Source organism: Camelus dromedarius, chromosome 7 (genome assembly GCF_036321535.1).
Source record: "Camelus dromedarius isolate mCamDro1 chromosome 7, mCamDro1.pat, whole genome shotgun sequence".
NCBI lineage: Eukaryota > Metazoa > Chordata > Mammalia > Artiodactyla > Camelidae > Camelus > Camelus dromedarius.
The window spans coordinates 12134260-12153935 of record NC_087442.1 but is presented as its reverse complement, the minus strand read 5'-3'; the positions used below and the strand labels follow the sequence as shown (position 1 = coordinate 12153935).

General features: G+C 35.3%; 1 protein-coding gene across 3 annotated transcripts in view; it reads right to left on the bottom strand.

Annotated features, from left to right (window-relative positions):
• The window catches only part of BRAF (B-Raf proto-oncogene, serine/threonine kinase), a 140410-nt gene that overhangs the window by 77670 nt on the left and 43064 nt on the right, over positions 1-19676 (bottom strand). For all 3 annotated transcript variants that reach the window (XM_031455495.2, XM_064487290.1, XM_031455493.2), the window contains exon 2: positions 7129-7230. In XM_031455495.2, the coding sequence (XP_031311355.1) occupies positions 7129-7230 (102 nt within the window). The remainder of the gene's footprint in view (positions 1-7128; positions 7231-19676) is intronic.

The window sequence follows — 19676 nt, the reverse complement described above, 5'->3', positions numbered from 1 at the left end:
AAAGACCTTAAAAGACATTTTCCCCAAGAAGATATACAAATGGCTAATAAGCACATAAAAAAGATGCTTAACATCATTAGTCATCAAGGAATTACAAATCACAATCTACATATTTAATGCAGTCCCTATCAAATTACCCAGAACCTTTTTCACAGAAATAGAACAAATAATACTAAAATTTCTATGGAATCACAAAAGACCCAGAATTGCCAAAGCAATATTGAAGAAAAAGAATGAAGCTGGAGGCATAACCCTCACAGACTTCAGACAATACTACAAAGCTATAGTAATTAAAAGTGTGGTATTGGGTGTGGGGGGAGATGTATGCATCAACAGAACAGAACAGAACCGACTGTCCAGAAATAAACCCACACACCTACAGTCAATCTTTAATAAATGATAGAAGAATATACAACGGAAAAGAAGAAAGTCTCTTCGGCAAGTGGTGCTGGGAAAGCTGGCCACACGTAAACCAATAAAGTCAGAACACTTCCTCACACCATACACGAAAATAAACTCAAAATGGCTTAAACACTTAAATATAAGACAGGACATTATAAATCTCCTAGAAGAGAACATAAGCAAAATATTCTCCAACATAAACTGCAGCAATTTTTCCTATGTCAGTCTGCCAAAGCAATAGGAATAAAAGCAAAAATAAACAAATGGACCTAATTAAACTTGTAAGCTTTTGGACAGCAAAGGGAACCATAAACAAAATGAAAAGACAACCTATGGGAGAAAATATTTGCAAATGATGCAACTGACAAGGGCTTAACTCCCAGAATATACAAACAGCTCATACAACTCAGTAACAAAAACAAACAACCCAATCAAAAAATGGGCAGAAGACCTAAACAGACATTTCTCCAATGAAGACATACAGAAGGCCAATAGGCACATGAAAATATGTTCAATATTGCTAATTATTAGATAAATGTAAATCAAAACTACAATGAGGTATCACCTCATATCCATCAGAATGGCCATCATTAAAAAGTACACAACCAATAAATGCTGGAGAGGGTATGGAGAAAAGAGAACCCCCTTACACTGTTGGTGGGAATGTAGTCTGGTGTAGCCACTATGGAAAACAGTATGGAGATTCCTTAAAAAACTAAAAATAGATTTACCACATGATCTAGCAATCCCACTCCTAGGTATATACCCAGGGAAAACTCTTAATTTGAAAAGATGCACACACCTTAATATTCACAGCAGCATTATTTACAATAGCCAAGACATGGAAGCAACCTAAATGTCCATGGACAGATGAATGGATAAAGAAAATGTGGTGTATATATACATACACACACACACACAGAAATACTACTCAGCCATAAAAAAGAAGGAAATAATGCCACTGTAGCAACATGGATGGATCTAGAGATAATCATACTACGTGAAGTAAGTCAAAGACAAATATCGTATGATAGATATCACTTATCTGTGAAATCTAAAAAAATTACACAAATGACCTTATTCACAAAACAGAAAGACACAGACATAGAAAACAAACTTACAGTTACTCAAGGGGATTGGGGGTAGCAGGACAAACTTGGGAGTTTGGAATTAGCAGATAAAAAGTACTATATCTATATAAAATAAACAAACAACAAGGTCTTACTGTATAGCACAGGGAACTATATTCAATATCTTTAATAACCTATAATGAAAAAGAATATATATATATATAACTGAATCACTATGCTGTATACCAGAAACAAATACAACATTGTAAATCAACTATACTTCAATTAAAAAAAGAGAATTACAAATCAAAACCACAATGAGATGCCAATTCAACAGCAGGAAAGCTATAAATTTTTGTAATGGAAAATAACAAGTGTTGGCGATAATCTGAAGAAATTGTAACCCTCATACATTGCTGCTGGAAATGTAAAATGATGCAGCCACTTTCAAAAACTGTCTGGTAGATTCCTCAAAAACTTAAAATTACCAATGGACACAGAAATTCCATCCCTAGGCATATAATCAAAGGAACTGAAAACACTCTACCACAAAACGTCTACCACAAAAACTTGTACATGGTGTTCATAGTAAAAGGAGCCTGTCACAAAAGGCCACATTGTGTATGGTTCTATTTACATGACATGTCTAAAAAGGCAAACCCACAGATTTAGAAAGTAGATTAGTGGTTGCCAGGGGCTGGAGAGAATGACTACTAATGGGTAAAGGGTTTCTTTTGGGGGTGACGAAAGTGTTTTGGAATTAAGACAGTCATGATGATTCTACAACTCTGTGCATACACTATAAACCACTCAACTGTACACTGTTAAAAAATCAATCTTATAGTATATGAATTATTTCTCAATTAAAAATGGGAAGAAAATTAAGGACCTATCTAATTAAAATGTAATGGGAGAAAGCAGTAAAATAAAAACTCTTTTATCATTAGAGTTCATTATATATGTTCTGCCCACAAATTATATTTAATGGACTGTTCTGCATTCCATAGGAAGGGCCTAGCTTCCAGGATTCTTTTCATTGCAGTATTTGTTTTGATAAATGTCTCTGCATTATTCTGGGTTCTACACAGACTAAAGATAAGAAAGGTTATTAGCAATGTAATAATGATATAGCAGTTAAGAACACAGGCTCTGATTTTAAAAAGAAGACAGACATACACATGGGGAAAATGTAAGCAGTTACAGAAAACTCATTTGAAAAAAAAAAGCACAGGGTCTGAATTCAAAATGTCTGGCTTCAAACTCTGGCTACCCCACTTGCTAGTTATGTAACCTTGGTTATATTATTATTAAACTCGTCTGTGCCTGAGTTTCTTCATCTGTAAAACAGAAGTAAGAATATTAAACATAACTCAGGGTGGGTGAGGATTAAACGATCTACTATATTCTTAGAACAGTGCCTGGTACGTAGACAAACACTCAATAATTATTAGGAACTTTAATCATCATCATCACTGTATGTCTGCAGGGGACCCTAGCATGCATATAAATTCTGTGGTAACTACCAGTCAGTGTGTTAACAGTAGATATATAGGGTGATTCCAGAAACATTACCCCTTCACCTCTGGAATCCAATATATCAGGTCCAAAAAAGAAGAATTTACTACTAAAAAAATATTTATGATTGTATCTTACACATAAAAGGCATTCATATAATTTGTTGGATGAGTAAATATAGAAAAATCGGGAGAAAAAGAAGAAATTCTGGGAAACGACTTCTAGGGAAAACTTATCTTTTCTTCCTTTGTACGATGATTTAAGGTGGGGGGGATTGGCACTTGAGATTAAGAAGACAAATCTGTGTTCATGTATGACTGAAGCATTATGCTGTACATCAGGAACTGACACAACATTGTGAACTATACTTCAATAAGAATATATATGTATTTTAAAAAAGAAGACAAATCTGAAATTCTTTAGAGTATGATGGCTCATTTCACTGTAGTTATCAAGGGAATAACAGAATGTTATTATTCATATGCCAGTAGGAGAAAATCTAGAACAACTTAAAAGCTAGTCTTTAAATAAATTAGTACATAGAAAAAAGAAAATCATGAGGATTTCTGATGGTGATATAAGTGATTTCTCTCTTCTGCTACAAGGAAGAAATACATGGATAGGTAAAGATTTACTTTCCTAAGGAAACATCAAAGGGCTTTCTTTTGAAATGCTATGGAATGAAGTAACATAGCATAACTTCTACCTCCCAGTGCACAAAGTAATCTGAAGCCAAACTGAGAACACTGGAAAAATTTTACTCTTTTGCCTCTTATTTCAGGAAATGTAAGCACAGTCACTAGAAGAAGTGTATCTAACCCCATTCTAGTTGGCGAGATGTAGACTTGTAAGGGATTTTGGTGGAAGGTTTTCCTCCTTGAAGGAGCTCAGTACACAAGAGAGTACCTATGCCCCCTGCTTGCTGATTTGAGGTGCATTAGAGTAGGATTCTCAGAACTGCTGTAGTCATGATAGAAAAATTAGAGGGACTGTAGCAATCTACCATAGCATCTGACAACTTCCAACTGTAGAACCAATCTTGGAATAATTTACCTCCATGTCTCTTGTTATGAGAGGAGAAAATAAAATCCCTTTTTGTTTGAACAACTTGTTATTTCTTGTTTGCAGCTAAAAACATTTATAATTTTTACAGCTCTCATAGATTTATTCTCTAATATTTCCCATTTTTCTTCTAATATTTTCCATCTTTGTTCTAGTCTACTTCCTGGAAGATTTCCTTAACTTTATCTTATGTATACGCAAATACAGACATACACATAATACATATTTAAAATTTCTGCTGTACTATTTTAATTTTCAAGACTCCTTTCTTATTCTGTTATTTTTCCTTCTTTAGTACAACCATGAAACAAAAACATTTCTGATGTTAATCGTAGTTATTTTCAAGTTTTCTTCTGTTCTCTACACTGTTTCTGAGTTCCTTTTGACCATTTCTGCCGTTTCCTTTCCTGATAAAAACTTTTTTCCAATATCTGGTTATTCCTAACTGTCCATATTTAAGGCTTGAGGACTCTTAAGATGTCAATACTACCCAAAATAATCTACAGAGTCAATGCAATCCCTATCAAAACCCCAATGTGTTTGCAGACATAGAAAAATCCATCCTGAAATTCAAGAGGAAATTAGAGGGATCCCAAATAGCCAGAACAATCTTGAAAAAGAACAATGTTGGAGACGTACATTTCCACAATGAGATAACACTTCACTCATTAGGATGGCTATTATTACACACATACACACACGTACACACACAAAATAAGTGTTTGCAAGAATATAAAGTATTTTTAGTGGGAATGCAAAATGCATCTGCTTATGGAAAACAGTATGGCAATTCCTTAAAAAATTAAATATAAAATTATCATATGATTCAGTAATTCCACCCAAGGGCATATACCCAAAAGAAGTAAAATCAGTATTATTCACACCAATCAAAAAGTGGAAACAACCAACCATTGATGGTAACCATCAACAGATACATGGTTAAATAAAATGTGGTATATACATACAATGGACTATTATTCAGCCTTAAATAGGAAGGAAATTTTGACACATGCTACTACATGGATGAATCTTGAAGACATTATGCTAAGTGAAATTAGCCAGTCACAGAAGGACAGTGTATAATTCCACTTACATGAGGTTCCTAGAGTAGTAAAATTCATAGAGACAAAAAAGGAGAATGGTGGGTCTCAGTGGGTAATCAGCAGACTTGGTATTCTGCTGAAGGGCCTTCAAATACCATTACGCACAAGTCTTTTCCCTGGGCCTGGTCAACTTTCCTCAGGGAAGAACACTGTCATCTCCAGCCATACTCCTCTTCATGGTATATCAACTAGTGTTAAGTTCAATGTTTTAACTCATTTATATGTTTATTTTCTGTAACCCACTGCCCTGATTAACATACAAGCTGCTTGAAGGCAGAGATTTTTGTTTTGGGGTTTTTGGTTGGTTGGTTGGTTTTTGTTATATTCCCAGAACCTAGAAAAGTACAAATGTTAGCAGGCACTCAATAAATATCAAAGATTTATGGAGCACTTAATACGTGTCAGGAACTATGCTATTTCATAATTACAAACTCAACTGATCTTTAAATTACCACATGTTGGATATTATTCCCACTTCACCAATGAGGCGAGGTATAGGGAGGTTAGGCAACCTGTCTGTGGAAACTAAGGCACAGCCAGAATTCAAATATATGGTCTGTGTGACTTCATGGTTCATCTTAACCACTACATTATACTGCTTTCTACAGAGAAATTGTGTAGTGTTAGTCCTCAAGAATAAGAATCTACACGCTAATGAGATGTAATTTAAACAGTAAAAAGCCTAGAGTGTGTGCTGAGGGGGTAGTGAATCCCTGCTACAGTGAGACAAAGTTACTGATGCAAATGTATTACATTTGAGGGTGCAGAAAGTTTCTCAAGTCACAAAAATGGCTGGCAAAAAACTGCTAGTTAAATTGACAAATTCTTATTAACAAAGAATTACTATTTTTACCACCAGGATTATTTGCCTCCTAAAGACTCTTTTGCTTGTCCTCCTCACATACAGAAGTAAGACAGACAGCATAGGATATCAGAAAGTACACTAACTATTCAGAAGTATGACTTCTAGTCCTAGCACTGATACTAACTGGCAATGTGCTCTGTGATAAAACATATGAAGAAGAAAATAGTTTATTAGCGGTTATTTCTCAACTTTCAAGTTTATTTTAGAAATGCAAACATACTTTCTCTTGAAACACTGAAGATTTAACTTGCCCTTTAAAAAATAATTTGACTACTAAATTAGAATTTTTATTTAAGAGTCTGTCAATCCATGCCCCCAAATCTCTGGCATTTGAAGGTAAATGGTAACCTGATCATTTGTAATTTAGGGTTATTTCCCTGCATGAATAGTGATTACGGTTGGAGCCAGCTTTTACAGAGACAGGCAGTATCGTGAAGTGGCAGGCAGTGTGGGCTGTAGAGCCTGACTGCCTAGATTCCATAACAGCTTCTTCACTGTGGAACCTGAGTGACTTATATAAGGAAACTAACACCAAAAAAACTTACCTGTGATTATAATAGTAACTACTACCTCACAGGATTGAGACCAATGACTAATCTATAGCTGTACAATGATGCTCAAGGCTTGATGCAAAAACCTCAAAGCACTATTAAAGAGTAAAGCTAAGCAATTTTGTGCTATTTAAATATTATACATTTTACCCATAATGAAGCAAAAACCTACTTTAGTGGGATCTGTTCTGGAAAAAAGATATTCCATAAAATTCTATTTTCTAATATGGTAACTAGTTTGCTGACCTCTACAACAGAACACTTTCTCTGTCTCTCTTTTCAGTAAGTTATTTTTTTTTTTGACCAGAGTAATATTTTGAAGTTTATATAGAACTTCTCCTTTAGTTCTGACATTTTCCAAATTATAAAATACTACATATTTATTATAACAAGTGAAACAAGATTAAAAAGTATAATAAAGACAAAAGTAATCCTCTCTTCCCATATCTATTTCTAATCCCACTCCCTAAAATAACCAATATTATCAGTACAAATGCTTTTTATTAAGTTCACTTTCTTCTTTTCAAAATTAACTACAGATATGATACTCAATTGCTTACCTCCAGATATATTGATGGTGGATTATGCTCCCCACCAAATTTGTCCAATAGGGCCTCTATATGTTCCTGTGTCAACTTAATCATTTGTTTGATATTCCACACCTAAAAAATATTTTAAAAGAATTTAAATAAAAATCATTTGGAATATGAATTAGAAATATTTTAATATTCCTATTAAAATTTTGCAGTAATTTGCCAGTGTCCCTTGAAATTTAGAGCTTAGAGACTGTAGAGATCATTTAGTATAGTGGTTTTTCCCTTTTATTATTAAATTTCTTTAAATTTTTTCCTATACTAGTAATATAATATACTGTCAAATATAAGATTCAAATAATACATGAGTATTCAGAGCAAGCAATCAAAATCTCTTTTTACCCTCCTCACATTCCTGGGCCCCCTGCCAAAAAGGTAAGTGCTGCAGCAAAGGGAACCATAAAGACAATGAAAAGACAACCCATGGAATGGGAGAAAATATCTGCAAACGATGCAACTGACAAGGGATTAATTTCCAAAATATACAAGCCGCTCAGCTCACACAGCTCAATATCAAAAAAACAAACAACCCAATTAAAAAATGGGCAGAAGATCTAAATAGTTCTCCAAAGAAGACATACAGACGGCCAACAGGCGCATGAAAAGATGCTCAACATAACTGATTATTCGAGAAATGCAAATCAAAACTACAATGAGGTATCACCCAACACTGGTCAGAATGGCCATCATCAAAAGTCTGCAAATAATAAATGCTGGAGAGGGTGTGGAGAAAAAGGAACCCTTCTACACAGTTGGTGGGAATGTAAACTGGTGCAGCCACTATGGAGGACAGTATGGAGGTTCCTTAAAAAACTAAAAATATATTTACCATATGATCCAGCAATCCCACTCTTGGGCATATATCCAGAAAAATTAAAAACTAATTAGAAAAGATACAAGCACCCCAATATTCATAGCAGCATTATTTACAATAGGCAGAATCTAGAAGTACCAGCATCTCAGATCCCATCTCAGACCTACTGAACTTTAACAAAATGATTCATATTAAAGCAAACTGCTATTGGAGAAATTGAAGGGTAGTGATGGCAGGAAAAACAACTACAGCCAATGACTCCCCTTCTCACAATGAAAAGGTATATTATTGGTTTCCATCAAACCTTTAAGGAAAATACACTATCAATTATTAATAGGTGATAGTATCAATAAAAAAATCTTCCAAATTCATTTTAGGAAGCTATCAAAATCTGGATGTCAAAACTTGACAAAATAAACTGAGGACAAACTCTTAAATAAAGTTCAGTTTTATACACACACACACACACACACACATATTTAATGCAAGCATAGTCATTCATTAGGAATCCAGGAACATAATACTTAACATTAACAGGTCAACAGAGAAAATTATAGGACTAGTCTAATAGATGCCAAAAAACAAATGATTATTACCAAAGTTAAAAAAAATTAATAATAAAGGAGAGACTTGGTCCTAAAATTTCAGGAAAATTATTAAAAGTATCATGGTACTAAAAGCAAGAAAGCTAGAGCATCATTCAGTGGAAAAGATTTTGAATAATTCCTCTAAAATCATACAAATGTAATTAAGCCTGACAAGAAAAAAATCAAAACTAATAAATTGCAGACCAAATTATAAAAGGAAGTTTCTATTGAGGTAACTCTAGAAGATCTCCAAGCTTAAAAACACATATTAAAAAGGAAACATGAAGAAACCATAAACAATGAATTTTGAATCATATAGTTACTAAAACAAAATCTCAGTTGAAATAAACAGATTAGAGCTGAAAAGAAAACTAAAGAACTAGAAGATGACTCAGAGAAAATTAGCCAGAAGGCAGAGAAAAATGAACAGAAAATATGAGAGACATAACAAACAGAATTAGGAAATGCAGAAGGTAAAAAGAAAATGGGAGGGATATCTGAAAATAATATGTCTGTAATCTTCCAAAACAGTTGGAAATCAAAAACACTCAAGTGTAGCAAAATGAGTCCTTGCCATGATAGATAAAACAAAACCCACAATCACAAAAGTTGAAGTAAAAATGCATAACACTTCTTAATGTCAACCAGAGAGAAAAGAAAGATAAATTAGGCTACTGGCATACTCCTAACAACAGTAAAAAAAACCCCAAAAGATAATGAAATGATTTCAAGGTGCTAAACAAAAATAGCTAACAGCTTAGAAAAAGGAAACTGAATCCAGAATAGTATAAAAGAAAAGCATGACAGGCTGACTAATACCCCCCAAAATGTCTACATCCTGAAACCCAGACCCTATAAATGTTACCTTATATGACAAAAAGAACTTTGCAAATGTAATCAAGCAGCCTGAATTACGGAGATTATCCTGGATTATCTGGGTGGGCCATAAATGTAATCACAAGTGTCCTTATAAAAAGGAACTGGAGGAAGACTTTACTACAGAGGATTAAGCAATATGAAGATTTACTAGAGCAATCTGAAAATGCTACACTGCTGGCCTTGAAGTTGGAAGAAGGGGCCAGAAATCAAGGAATGCAAGGAATGCAACTCTAATCTAGAAGCTGGAAAAGGCAAGGAAGTTGCTCTAAAGGGAGCATACACTTTCTGACACCTTAGTTTGGCCTAGTGAAACTCATTTCAGATCTGTGACCTCTAGAATTGTTAAGAGAATAAATCTGTGGTGGTGTAAACCACCAAGTTTGTGGCAATTCACTACAGCAGCCATAGGAAACTAATACTAATGTGGAACTTAGAAACTGATAAACATGATAGTACATATAAATAAGCACAGACTACATAAAATAACAACAACCAGAATAATGACCAAAACTAATGGAAGAAATGGCTAGCACTAAAGCATTCTAAGACCCATCTATTATTCAAGACGAAGGTTCTAGAATATCTTCTGTTAGATGTCAAAACAACACAGGAGCTAGGTTGAAGGGACTCCTACTGGCCAAATTTCGGAGGTCGTCAGCAAAGAGTAACAACTACATTAACAACAACAGGCTGCATATATTTAAAAAACTAGAACACACTAGCCCATAAAAATAAAGCGCCTGATGAGAGACAATGTATGCATTGTCCTAGTTTCCATGAATAAATTTCAGAAAATCAATACTAAAAAGAAAACTCGAAACATTTCCTATAAAACAACTAGAATTAACATCAGACTTTTCATCAGCAACATTAAAAAGAATGGAGACAGAAGTAGGTTACTTATTGCCTAAGACCAGGGGGTTAGTGGGAATGATTGCTATCTGGGGGGTTCTTTCGGGAGGGATGAAAATGGATTGTGATGATGACTGCACAATTCTATGAGTATATTAAATACCACTGAAGGATCCTGAAAGTCATGGTAAGTAGCCTGGATTTTATTCTAAGTGCAATAAGAATTCAAAATTTCAAAAGCAGAGGGGTGGGTGTGTGTGGGTGAGAGAAAGAGAGAGGGAGAGAGAGACCATCTGATTGATATTTTATTATTACTGACAATTATCATCCCATTTTATAGATGAGAATATTGTGGCACAGAGGTGTCAAGTAGTTAGCTCAAAACCACACAGCTGATTAACAGCGAAGTTAGGATTTAATTCTAGACAACGTAAATCCAAAGCAGTATCTATTATAATGCCTCTAAATACCACTCTAGTGGAGAACAGATTACTGGAGGGTAAGAATGGGTGCAGAGGAGACCAGTTGAGACTATGGTTGTAGGCTAAGCAAGAGGTGACTGCCTGGACCAAGGTAGAAGCAGTGGAGATGGAAAAAAATGGGTGAATTCAGGACATATTTTAGAGGTAGAGGAAATAAGACTAACTAATAAATTAGACATGGGAGAAGGGTGTGAGAGAGAAATAAGTATCAAGGCTGACACCAAAATTTTGATGTAACAGGATGGACAGTGATGGCATTTCCTGAAGTGGGGAATCACTAGGGAAAAAAATCAAGCATTATGTCACCAACAAGAGAGGATGATTAAATGATCAAGAAGGCAGCTGGCTATGTAGTTTAGGACTCAGGGAGAGAGATGAGGCAGGAGATACATTTAGGTGTCACAGTACACTAATAAGCAGATCTCCAAGGGAGTGTAGATAAAGAAGACTCAATCCTAGGGCTCACCAATATTCAAAGGATTGGTAAAGAACAGAGTCCACAAAAATGGTTGAGAAGAAACAGGCAATGAGGTAGGAGAAAAATTAATCAGTCAAGATAATTCATTGGATAAGAATAGGAACAAGAAAGAGTGGATAGAAGACACCAGGAAAGATGACATGTATATATCTATACATATTTGGTCATCATACTTACATACATTTGCATATGTATCAGGGCTGGCAGATAGCAGAGCATGTTTGTAGGCTGACAGGAAAATCCAATACAGAGAAAAACGGATGATGCTAACTGCAAGAAAGAAGCCCTAGAGACAGTAAAAACATACAGAACCTGAGTCACAAGAAGAGGAATTGTATCTCTGATACAAGTGAAAGGGAAACAGAGAACATGAAGACCAACACAGATAGGTTTGTAGATACGGTGGCAAGAAGATGACAGCTGCATCTGATTACTCAATAAAGTTTGAGATGAAGTCCACAGATGAGAGTGGGAGCTGTGAGAGGTTTCCAATGAGTGGAAATGCAGTCTAAATAGGGAAAGTGAAGAAAAAGCAGTATTGCCAGACATTGCTGAAGCCCTGTTGAGATTCATGGCATGTGTTTTGAACAGCACATTCAACTGCCGGAGTACAGGTGGAGAGATGAAGAGCAACTGGTATTCTGTCCCACCCATAAAATGAAAGGGAAGAGGGACGAGGGAGGCAAGGATATTATTAATCTTTATAGTTATTCCTTACTAATATTTTGGTCCTGAAGTCTGTAGATTGTGAAAAAACAGTTTTACTTGAGAAGGCTTGAGAAGTGCTATAATCAAGGGCCTGATAGGCCTCTGGAAGCTTTTTGAGGTTAAGAAAGAGGCTGAGTATTTAAGAGTCTGTTGATCATGGTTCCCTAATTACTTTGGCCAGTAAAGAGTGAGAAATAAAACCAGGGAAGTGGTATTCATGAAAAGAATAAACAGAAAATACACTGACCTGGAGTTAAACTTGGAAATTAACATAAAATTATATGAAATGGAATAAGAGGATCAAAATTTTTCTTCTGGCCAATTAAGAGCAAGTAAATCCTAAAGTTTCAAGGATCCTGACAAAAACCAAAAGAAAACAGCATCATAAATGAACTATTTTAAACTATCTATAAAATTGTCCACTAAATTTACTTATAAAAATTCAACAACATTCGCCACTACTATTCAAAAAGGCCTTCAGTAAACAGATCAAATTTCTGTCACATACATATAGCTGAATTAAATGGAACTCTATTTGGAGTAGGAGTAAAATTGAATGAAAATGCAGATGCATATCATGTGAAACAGATGCAGTAGATTCAGGACTTTAAATTGCAAATACTTTTTTACTTAACAACTTACCACGTTTCCTGCCTTTTGGTACAACTCCCCACCCCTGTCATAATTTTCTTTCATTGTATCCCAAGTCATTCTCTGTTTTCAAAACCATGGGAAACATTCCAGAACACCACATCCTACAATTCTAAAACCAAAGATTTGTGGGAAATATTGTCACAAGTAAATAACTGGGACATAATGGCCTATTAGGACTGTAAGCTCAGTAAAGTTGAGATCTACGTCACGTTGATCACTGTTTCATTCCTAAATCCAAAGTATACTAGCATGAAGCAGGTAGTTTATTGGTGCTGGCTGCATGAAAATATTAAAAATTCTATATTCTGAGTAAGCTCAGAGCAGGCTGATGAAATCACATTTAAGAGGGTTCAACTGAGGTCAGAGAAGTAATAGGGTACAGACAGGGTCAGAAAAGTAGGAATCACCTTAGTCAAGACATTTTCCTTCTTTTCCAACTGGGGTTCCATGAGAGAATTAAGTCCTAATGTCCCAAGGTATCAACTGCAAGAAATGAATTACCTCCTCTCTGATGTATCTACAATGGTACTGAGAAGACTCTCAAGGGAGACAGAGTTAAAAATGTATGCTCACTAGTTTTAGGTATTTTTTTCTTGTAAACCCTGAAATAACGAATAACATTTTGTGAAGAGCACTTCATGGTATGGGTATGTTTTAAGGATACAATGTACCATATTTCCACATTGGAAAAATATCATCTGCTATTTTGTTTTCTGTGCTTTCCACTTCCAAAACAATACACTGTGTTTTCAAAGATCTTGCAGATTCTCCATCAACATAATATCTCTCCAGCTTCCAAATCGATTTTCCTTGTGCCATGTACTTCAATAACAGGTGGGTGATAGGAATACTATGCAATAATTATTGTACCAGGCACTGTTTACACACTTTGTATATATTAAGCTTGTTCAGCTCCTCCCAACAACTCATTGAGGTTGGAACTACTGTTATCCTTAACTTCACAGATGAGGAGATAGGTGAAAAAACAAAAAACAAAAAACAAAAACAAATAAAAATACCAAATTTGGCTCAGGTCAAACAGCTAGTAAGTGGCAGACCTACTCATACACTGTACAGTCTGTGTGTCTATGAGAAGAAGAAACATTCCTTCACTAGGTATTCTAATCAAGAACAGCTGACCCAGTTTAGACATTGTACAACATAAGGTAGGTGAGAACTTTTAAGAAAATTAGAATTTAAGTAAAAGGGGTTCAATATATATTCATTCCTTCATTTAACAAACATTCAATGAGTGCCTACTATATCCCAGGGTTCTAGGCAATCAATACAGTGTAATTAAACTAAAATCCCTGACCTCATAGAGCATACGTTCTAGTTGAGGGAAGCCAAGCACTAAATAAACAGAATACATATCAGATGGTGACTTAAAAGTTTTAGAGAAAAATAGAGCTAGGAAGCAGGAGGGAGATGGGTGGCTATTAATTCTGCAGAGTAATCAAACTTGAAGATGTCACTGATAAGATGATCAATAAAGAGACCTGAGAAAGTGAGAGAGCAAGCTCACCAAGCAGGTATATAAAGAGGAAATCAGAGGGGAAACAAAGGCAAAGGTATTAAGGTCAGAGCAAAGTTGGTGTGTGTGACAGGTTGACTGCATTCATGACCCCAATTAATAGCTTTCCTTTAGACGCACCTTCTGCCCTGTAACTTTGTAGTCCCTTTCCACTCCGAGCCTGGGCTTCTCTTAAGAGACTTGCTTTGGGCAACAGGATATTCGCGAACATGATCCAACCAGCGACTTACAATGCACTTCTTGCCCTCCTGCACAACCAAATCTGCTTGCTCTTATACTCTTACCTTGCTATGAGAACATGCTCAAGCTAGCCTTGGATAGAAGCAAGTGCCATTCAAGTCCATCCTAAACCAGCAAGCATACCTAGAACTACCAGTTACCAGCTGGCCACAGAAATACAGCCAAGGTTAGCCTGCTTATAAACTCATAGTGGCTGTTTTAAGCACTTAGCTTTGGGGTGGCTTATTACACAACAGATAATACATTGGGTTAGAGGAACAGTGACATACAACAGAACATACAAAAACTTGTACATGAATGTTCACAGCAGCATTATGCATACTAACAAAAAAGGGGTAACAACCCAACTATTCATTAACTGATCAATAAGTAGAATGTGGTAAATCCATCCAATGGAATATTATCTGCAATAAAAATATATGCTACATGAACAAACCTTGAAAATATTATACTAAATAAAAGAAGCCAGTCATAAAGGATCACAAATTATGTAATTCCACCTACACAAAATGTCCAGAATAGGGAAATCCATAGAGACAGAAACTAGATAAGTAGTTGCCTAATACTGAGGAAAATGAAGGGATTGAGGGGTGATGGCTAGCTAAGAGGCCTAGGGTTTCTTTCCTGGAGAGATTAAAATATCCTAAAATTGATTTTGGTGAGGGTTTTTGCACAAGTCTGTAAACATATAAAAAGCCACTGAGTTATACACTTTAAATGGGTGATTCATGAAGCATGTGAATTACATCTCAATAAAAATTCGTTTTTTTAAAGAAAGTAACATGACCACTTAGTTTTTAAAATGGCTGCTATACTGAAAATGGACCATAGAGGGAGCAAGAGTTGAGCCAAGAAACTAGAGGGGAAATGACTTCCAAAGGAATGATGATGATGTCTTCACCAAACTGATACTGGCAGAGGAGGTAAGATGTGTCAGATTCTGGATATAGGATAAAGTAGGAGTCAACAGGATTTGCTGATGAATTGAACGTAGGGTATGACAGAAGGGAATCATCTTTGACTCTACAGTTTTTAACCTAAGTCAAAGAATCTAAGAGTTGCAAATCAAAAAGACTACAGAAGGAACACTGGGGATGGAAGAGGGGGGCACAACACATGAAATTAATTTTATTTTAAACAATCTGATGTGTCTACCAAACAATCAGAGTGAAGACGTTAAATAGGAGCTGGATATTCACATCTGGAATTAAATAAGATGTCTGGACTGGAGATAGAAATTTGGAAGTTGAGAAATAACATGTTTTTCACTCATTCTGAAAAGACACTCCCATCACCACACACACTATAACATCTTGGAAATGAGATTGCATCGTACAATTGATGACATCTTATAATTGATATTTCCCGGCATGATGTAGTTGTCACTGCCTGAGCATGCACAGTTTGAACAAGGCTGTTCACACTGTTGTTAGTCAACTAGTTATACACATTGTTGGTATTGCATATATCAAGATTAACTGCCATTTTAAAATACCTTCACACAGCAAAGGAAATCATCGACAAAACAAAAAGACAACCTACTAAATTCGAGAAAATAAGATTTGCAAATGATATGACCGATAAGGGATTAATATCCAACATATATAAACAGCTCATACAACTCAATATCGAAAAAAACCCAAACAACTCAAATGAAAAATGGGCAAAAGAACTGAACTGACATTTTTCCAAAGAAGAAAAGCAGATGGCCAACAGGCACATGAAAAGATGTTCAACATTGCTCATCAACAGGGAAATGCAAATCAAAACCATGAGATATCACCTCACATCTATCAGGATGGCTATCATCAAAAGGAACACAAATAACAAATGTTGGAAAGAACGTGGAGAAAAGGGAACCCTCACATACTGTTGGTGGGAATGTAAATTGGTGCAGCCACCGTGGAAAACAGTATGGAAGTTTCCCAAATAACTAAATATAGAACTATTGTATGACCCAGCAATTCTACTTCTGAGTATATATCTGAAAAAAAGAAAACCACTAATTCAAAAAGATACATGCACCCCACCTCTTCCCATTGTACATAACATTACTTACAGTTGCCAAGGTATGGAAGCAACCTAAGTGTCCATCAACAGATGAATGGATAAAGTAGATGTGGTGTGTATATACATATACACGTGCACATGCGTGCGCACGCACACACACACAAAATGGAATATTACTCAACCATATAAAAAAGAACAGAATTCTCCCATTTACCGCAACATGGATAGACTTGGAGGGCATTATACTAAGTGAAATAAGTCAGAGAAAGACAAATACTATCTGATATCATTTATGTGGAATCTAAAAAAAATACAACAAACTAGTCAATATAATAAAAAAGCAGCAGACTCACAGATACAGAGAACAAACTAGTGTTTACCATTGTGGGGCAGAGGGGAGCGGCACCATCAGAGGAGTAGGAAAGTGGGAGGTACAAACCATTGGGTGTAAGATAGGCTCAAGGATGTATTGTACAATATGGGGAATATAGCCAATATTTTATAGTAACTTAAGAAGAAAGTAACCTTTAAAAATTGTATAAATTTTTTTAACTAAAAAAATACTTTCAGAAAGATTAAGACAAAGAAACAGAGATGCTGAGCATAAAAGTTGATACTAATGAAACACATAAATCTAAAAAGGCTATGTCAGTAAGTTTGAAGTAAAAATACCACGTGAAAGTAAGCACTAAAATAGTTGGACTATTTTTTGTGATACATAAAACAACAGTGCATCTTACAATCAACAGTATCTGAGATTCAGTGGAAAATGACAGATAATATTTAAAACCAAGAAAATGTGTAAGATCACCAGGGAAGTGAAAGTAGATAGAGAAAAGATGACCAAAGGGAAAGTTCCTACCTCATCATAGTTCTTTTCTCATAGGAGAATTGCAAGAATTTAGTGAGATATTTTAAAAAGTACTGAGTAGATTGCTTAAGACATAATTAAAAATACACATTAGCTACTGATGTTATCATTAAATGGTGAAAGGCCTTTGACGGAGTTCCATCAACTGGTAGTTTTCAGAGAAGGTGTAATTAGCCAGGATAGACTACATTATACTCTGTTAAAGATCTCCAGTCTCTATGGCTTAAAAACAAAAAAAGATTTTTTTTCATGCATGCTGTATGTCCATTTCAGGCAGGCAGGGAAGCCCTGTTCATTGCAGTCACTCAAGGATGCAAGTTGATAGAGTTGCAGCCACCATTCTGAATGTTAATCACCATGCTGGACTGAAAATAAAAGCTCTGGAGGGCCTGAAATTGGCAATTACACATAGGACATGAGGTGACACAGGTCATTTTTGTTCAAAACACAATGAATAGAACTAGTCACATGGTCTTCTGTGTGATCAGAATAGGAAAACTGGATATGGGTAAGGAGCACAAATGACTACCATGAAGACTAATTTATCTAGAAATCCACAGATACAAGAAAACTACAGAAAGACAGTCTGAGGCTTTGGCTTAGAATGATTACTAGATGCTATGGAAGAAATGAAGAAATGCATTACATTTACCAAACACCATCCACATTTGAATGGTCTTTGAATACACTGCCCCTTCTGCTAGAAGATTCTTGTCTTTCATTACCCACACTATCCCACAGCACAGCCAAATAGGGAACTAGGTTTTTTCCCCTAAAGCCTTTAATGTGAACAAAACTTTAAGTCTCAGACCCACTGATTAGCACATAATTAAGTTGATTCATAAAGGAATGAACACAATCATAAGAAATCTGGGATATATTTTTAAATTCTAACATTTGGTCAGGAAACTGAAGGATATGAAATTTAATGTTGTGTTTTCTTCTCTTCTTTCAATGATAAAAAAGGATAAATTAGAAAATAAAACAGCTACCTATAAACAAGAAGTTATAAATACAAATTAGGATGTTCCTTGACCTATGATAATTTTACAACATCTGACTTTTGATAACAGACACTGCCACCTGGCTATAGGAAGGACATGTTATACAAGATAGGTCAATCACACTTCATCCTGCTAGCCTGGGAAATTGAGTATTGTGAGCACATGATTCTAGTCATAAACAATTAAATTCTTTCTGAAGAATTTTCCTGAAATGTAGCTTTCTTGACTACATGTGTAATGACTATATGTTTCTCAGCTATACATATGGACTATAGTCATATAAGTGGAAGCAAATGAATATGGGGCTGCTTACAGCCATGCTCCCCACCATGGGCGAAAGTCTATCTCCAACAGAAGTAACGAAGCAAATATTTAGAAGAGCAAGCAAAAAAAGGTGAAAAATATTATAATACCACTGGTTTTTGACAATTTAATGTCCTGCCTTTACTGATTCCTGCAGCTTAACCTTCACTTCTGTGAGTTACCTTAGTATACTTCCCATAAATTTCCCTTTTTTGCTTAAGCTGTGTTGAATTAAATTTCTGTTTTGACCAACACTGTTTTTGCCAAATAACATATATGAAAGAAGACTGTGGTTTCAGCACCCATGAATGAAGACCACCACAAGAACAGGTTCTTTGCAGACAACATGAAAACTAGAAGAAATGTATCTAGCTACAAACATGCCCACCTAAAAGAATCAAATTGAGTAACACTGGAAAATAAACACATTAAAGAAATATCCATATGCTAGAGGTATCCAATTTTCCTACTCTGGTCATGCAGAAGGCTATATTAGTTCTATTCAACATGTTATGAAAAGAAATGAATCATACTAATGATTTTTAAAAAGCTGATCAGCAATAATCCTTATAAATTCAGGTATTCACAATCAAGTTATCAAATATAAATAAAAAGAGAAGTCAAAACTTTTAACACAAGGCGGTAACTTCACTGAAACATGATATATTCAGAGCTCATTTAAACAGAGTCAACCAAAAAAAAAAAAAAAAAAGAGAGAGAGAGAGAGAGGGCGGAAGAGAGAGGGGAAGGAGGAAGGGAAGAGAAGAGAGAAGAGTAATCATCATCATATGTAAATATTCACATCTGGGCATGGTAGGACAGTGATGAACATCTGAATAGAGATTAAAAGACAGGTAATCAAAGGCATTTTCTTCTTGTAAGAGTGTAGGAGAAAATATCAGATGCAGAGCATTTAGAAGACTTTCCCTAACAAAGATTACAAACTTGCCACAAAGCAAAGTTATGATAGTGACAGAGGAAACTATTCTGACATCTGTTGAAAGTCTTATTCTGCTTACACTTTTAAAATGTCTTTCTTTGATCAAAAAAATGAAGCTAGTAATTCTCTCCTTTGTATACATAAGGAATCTATTGTGAT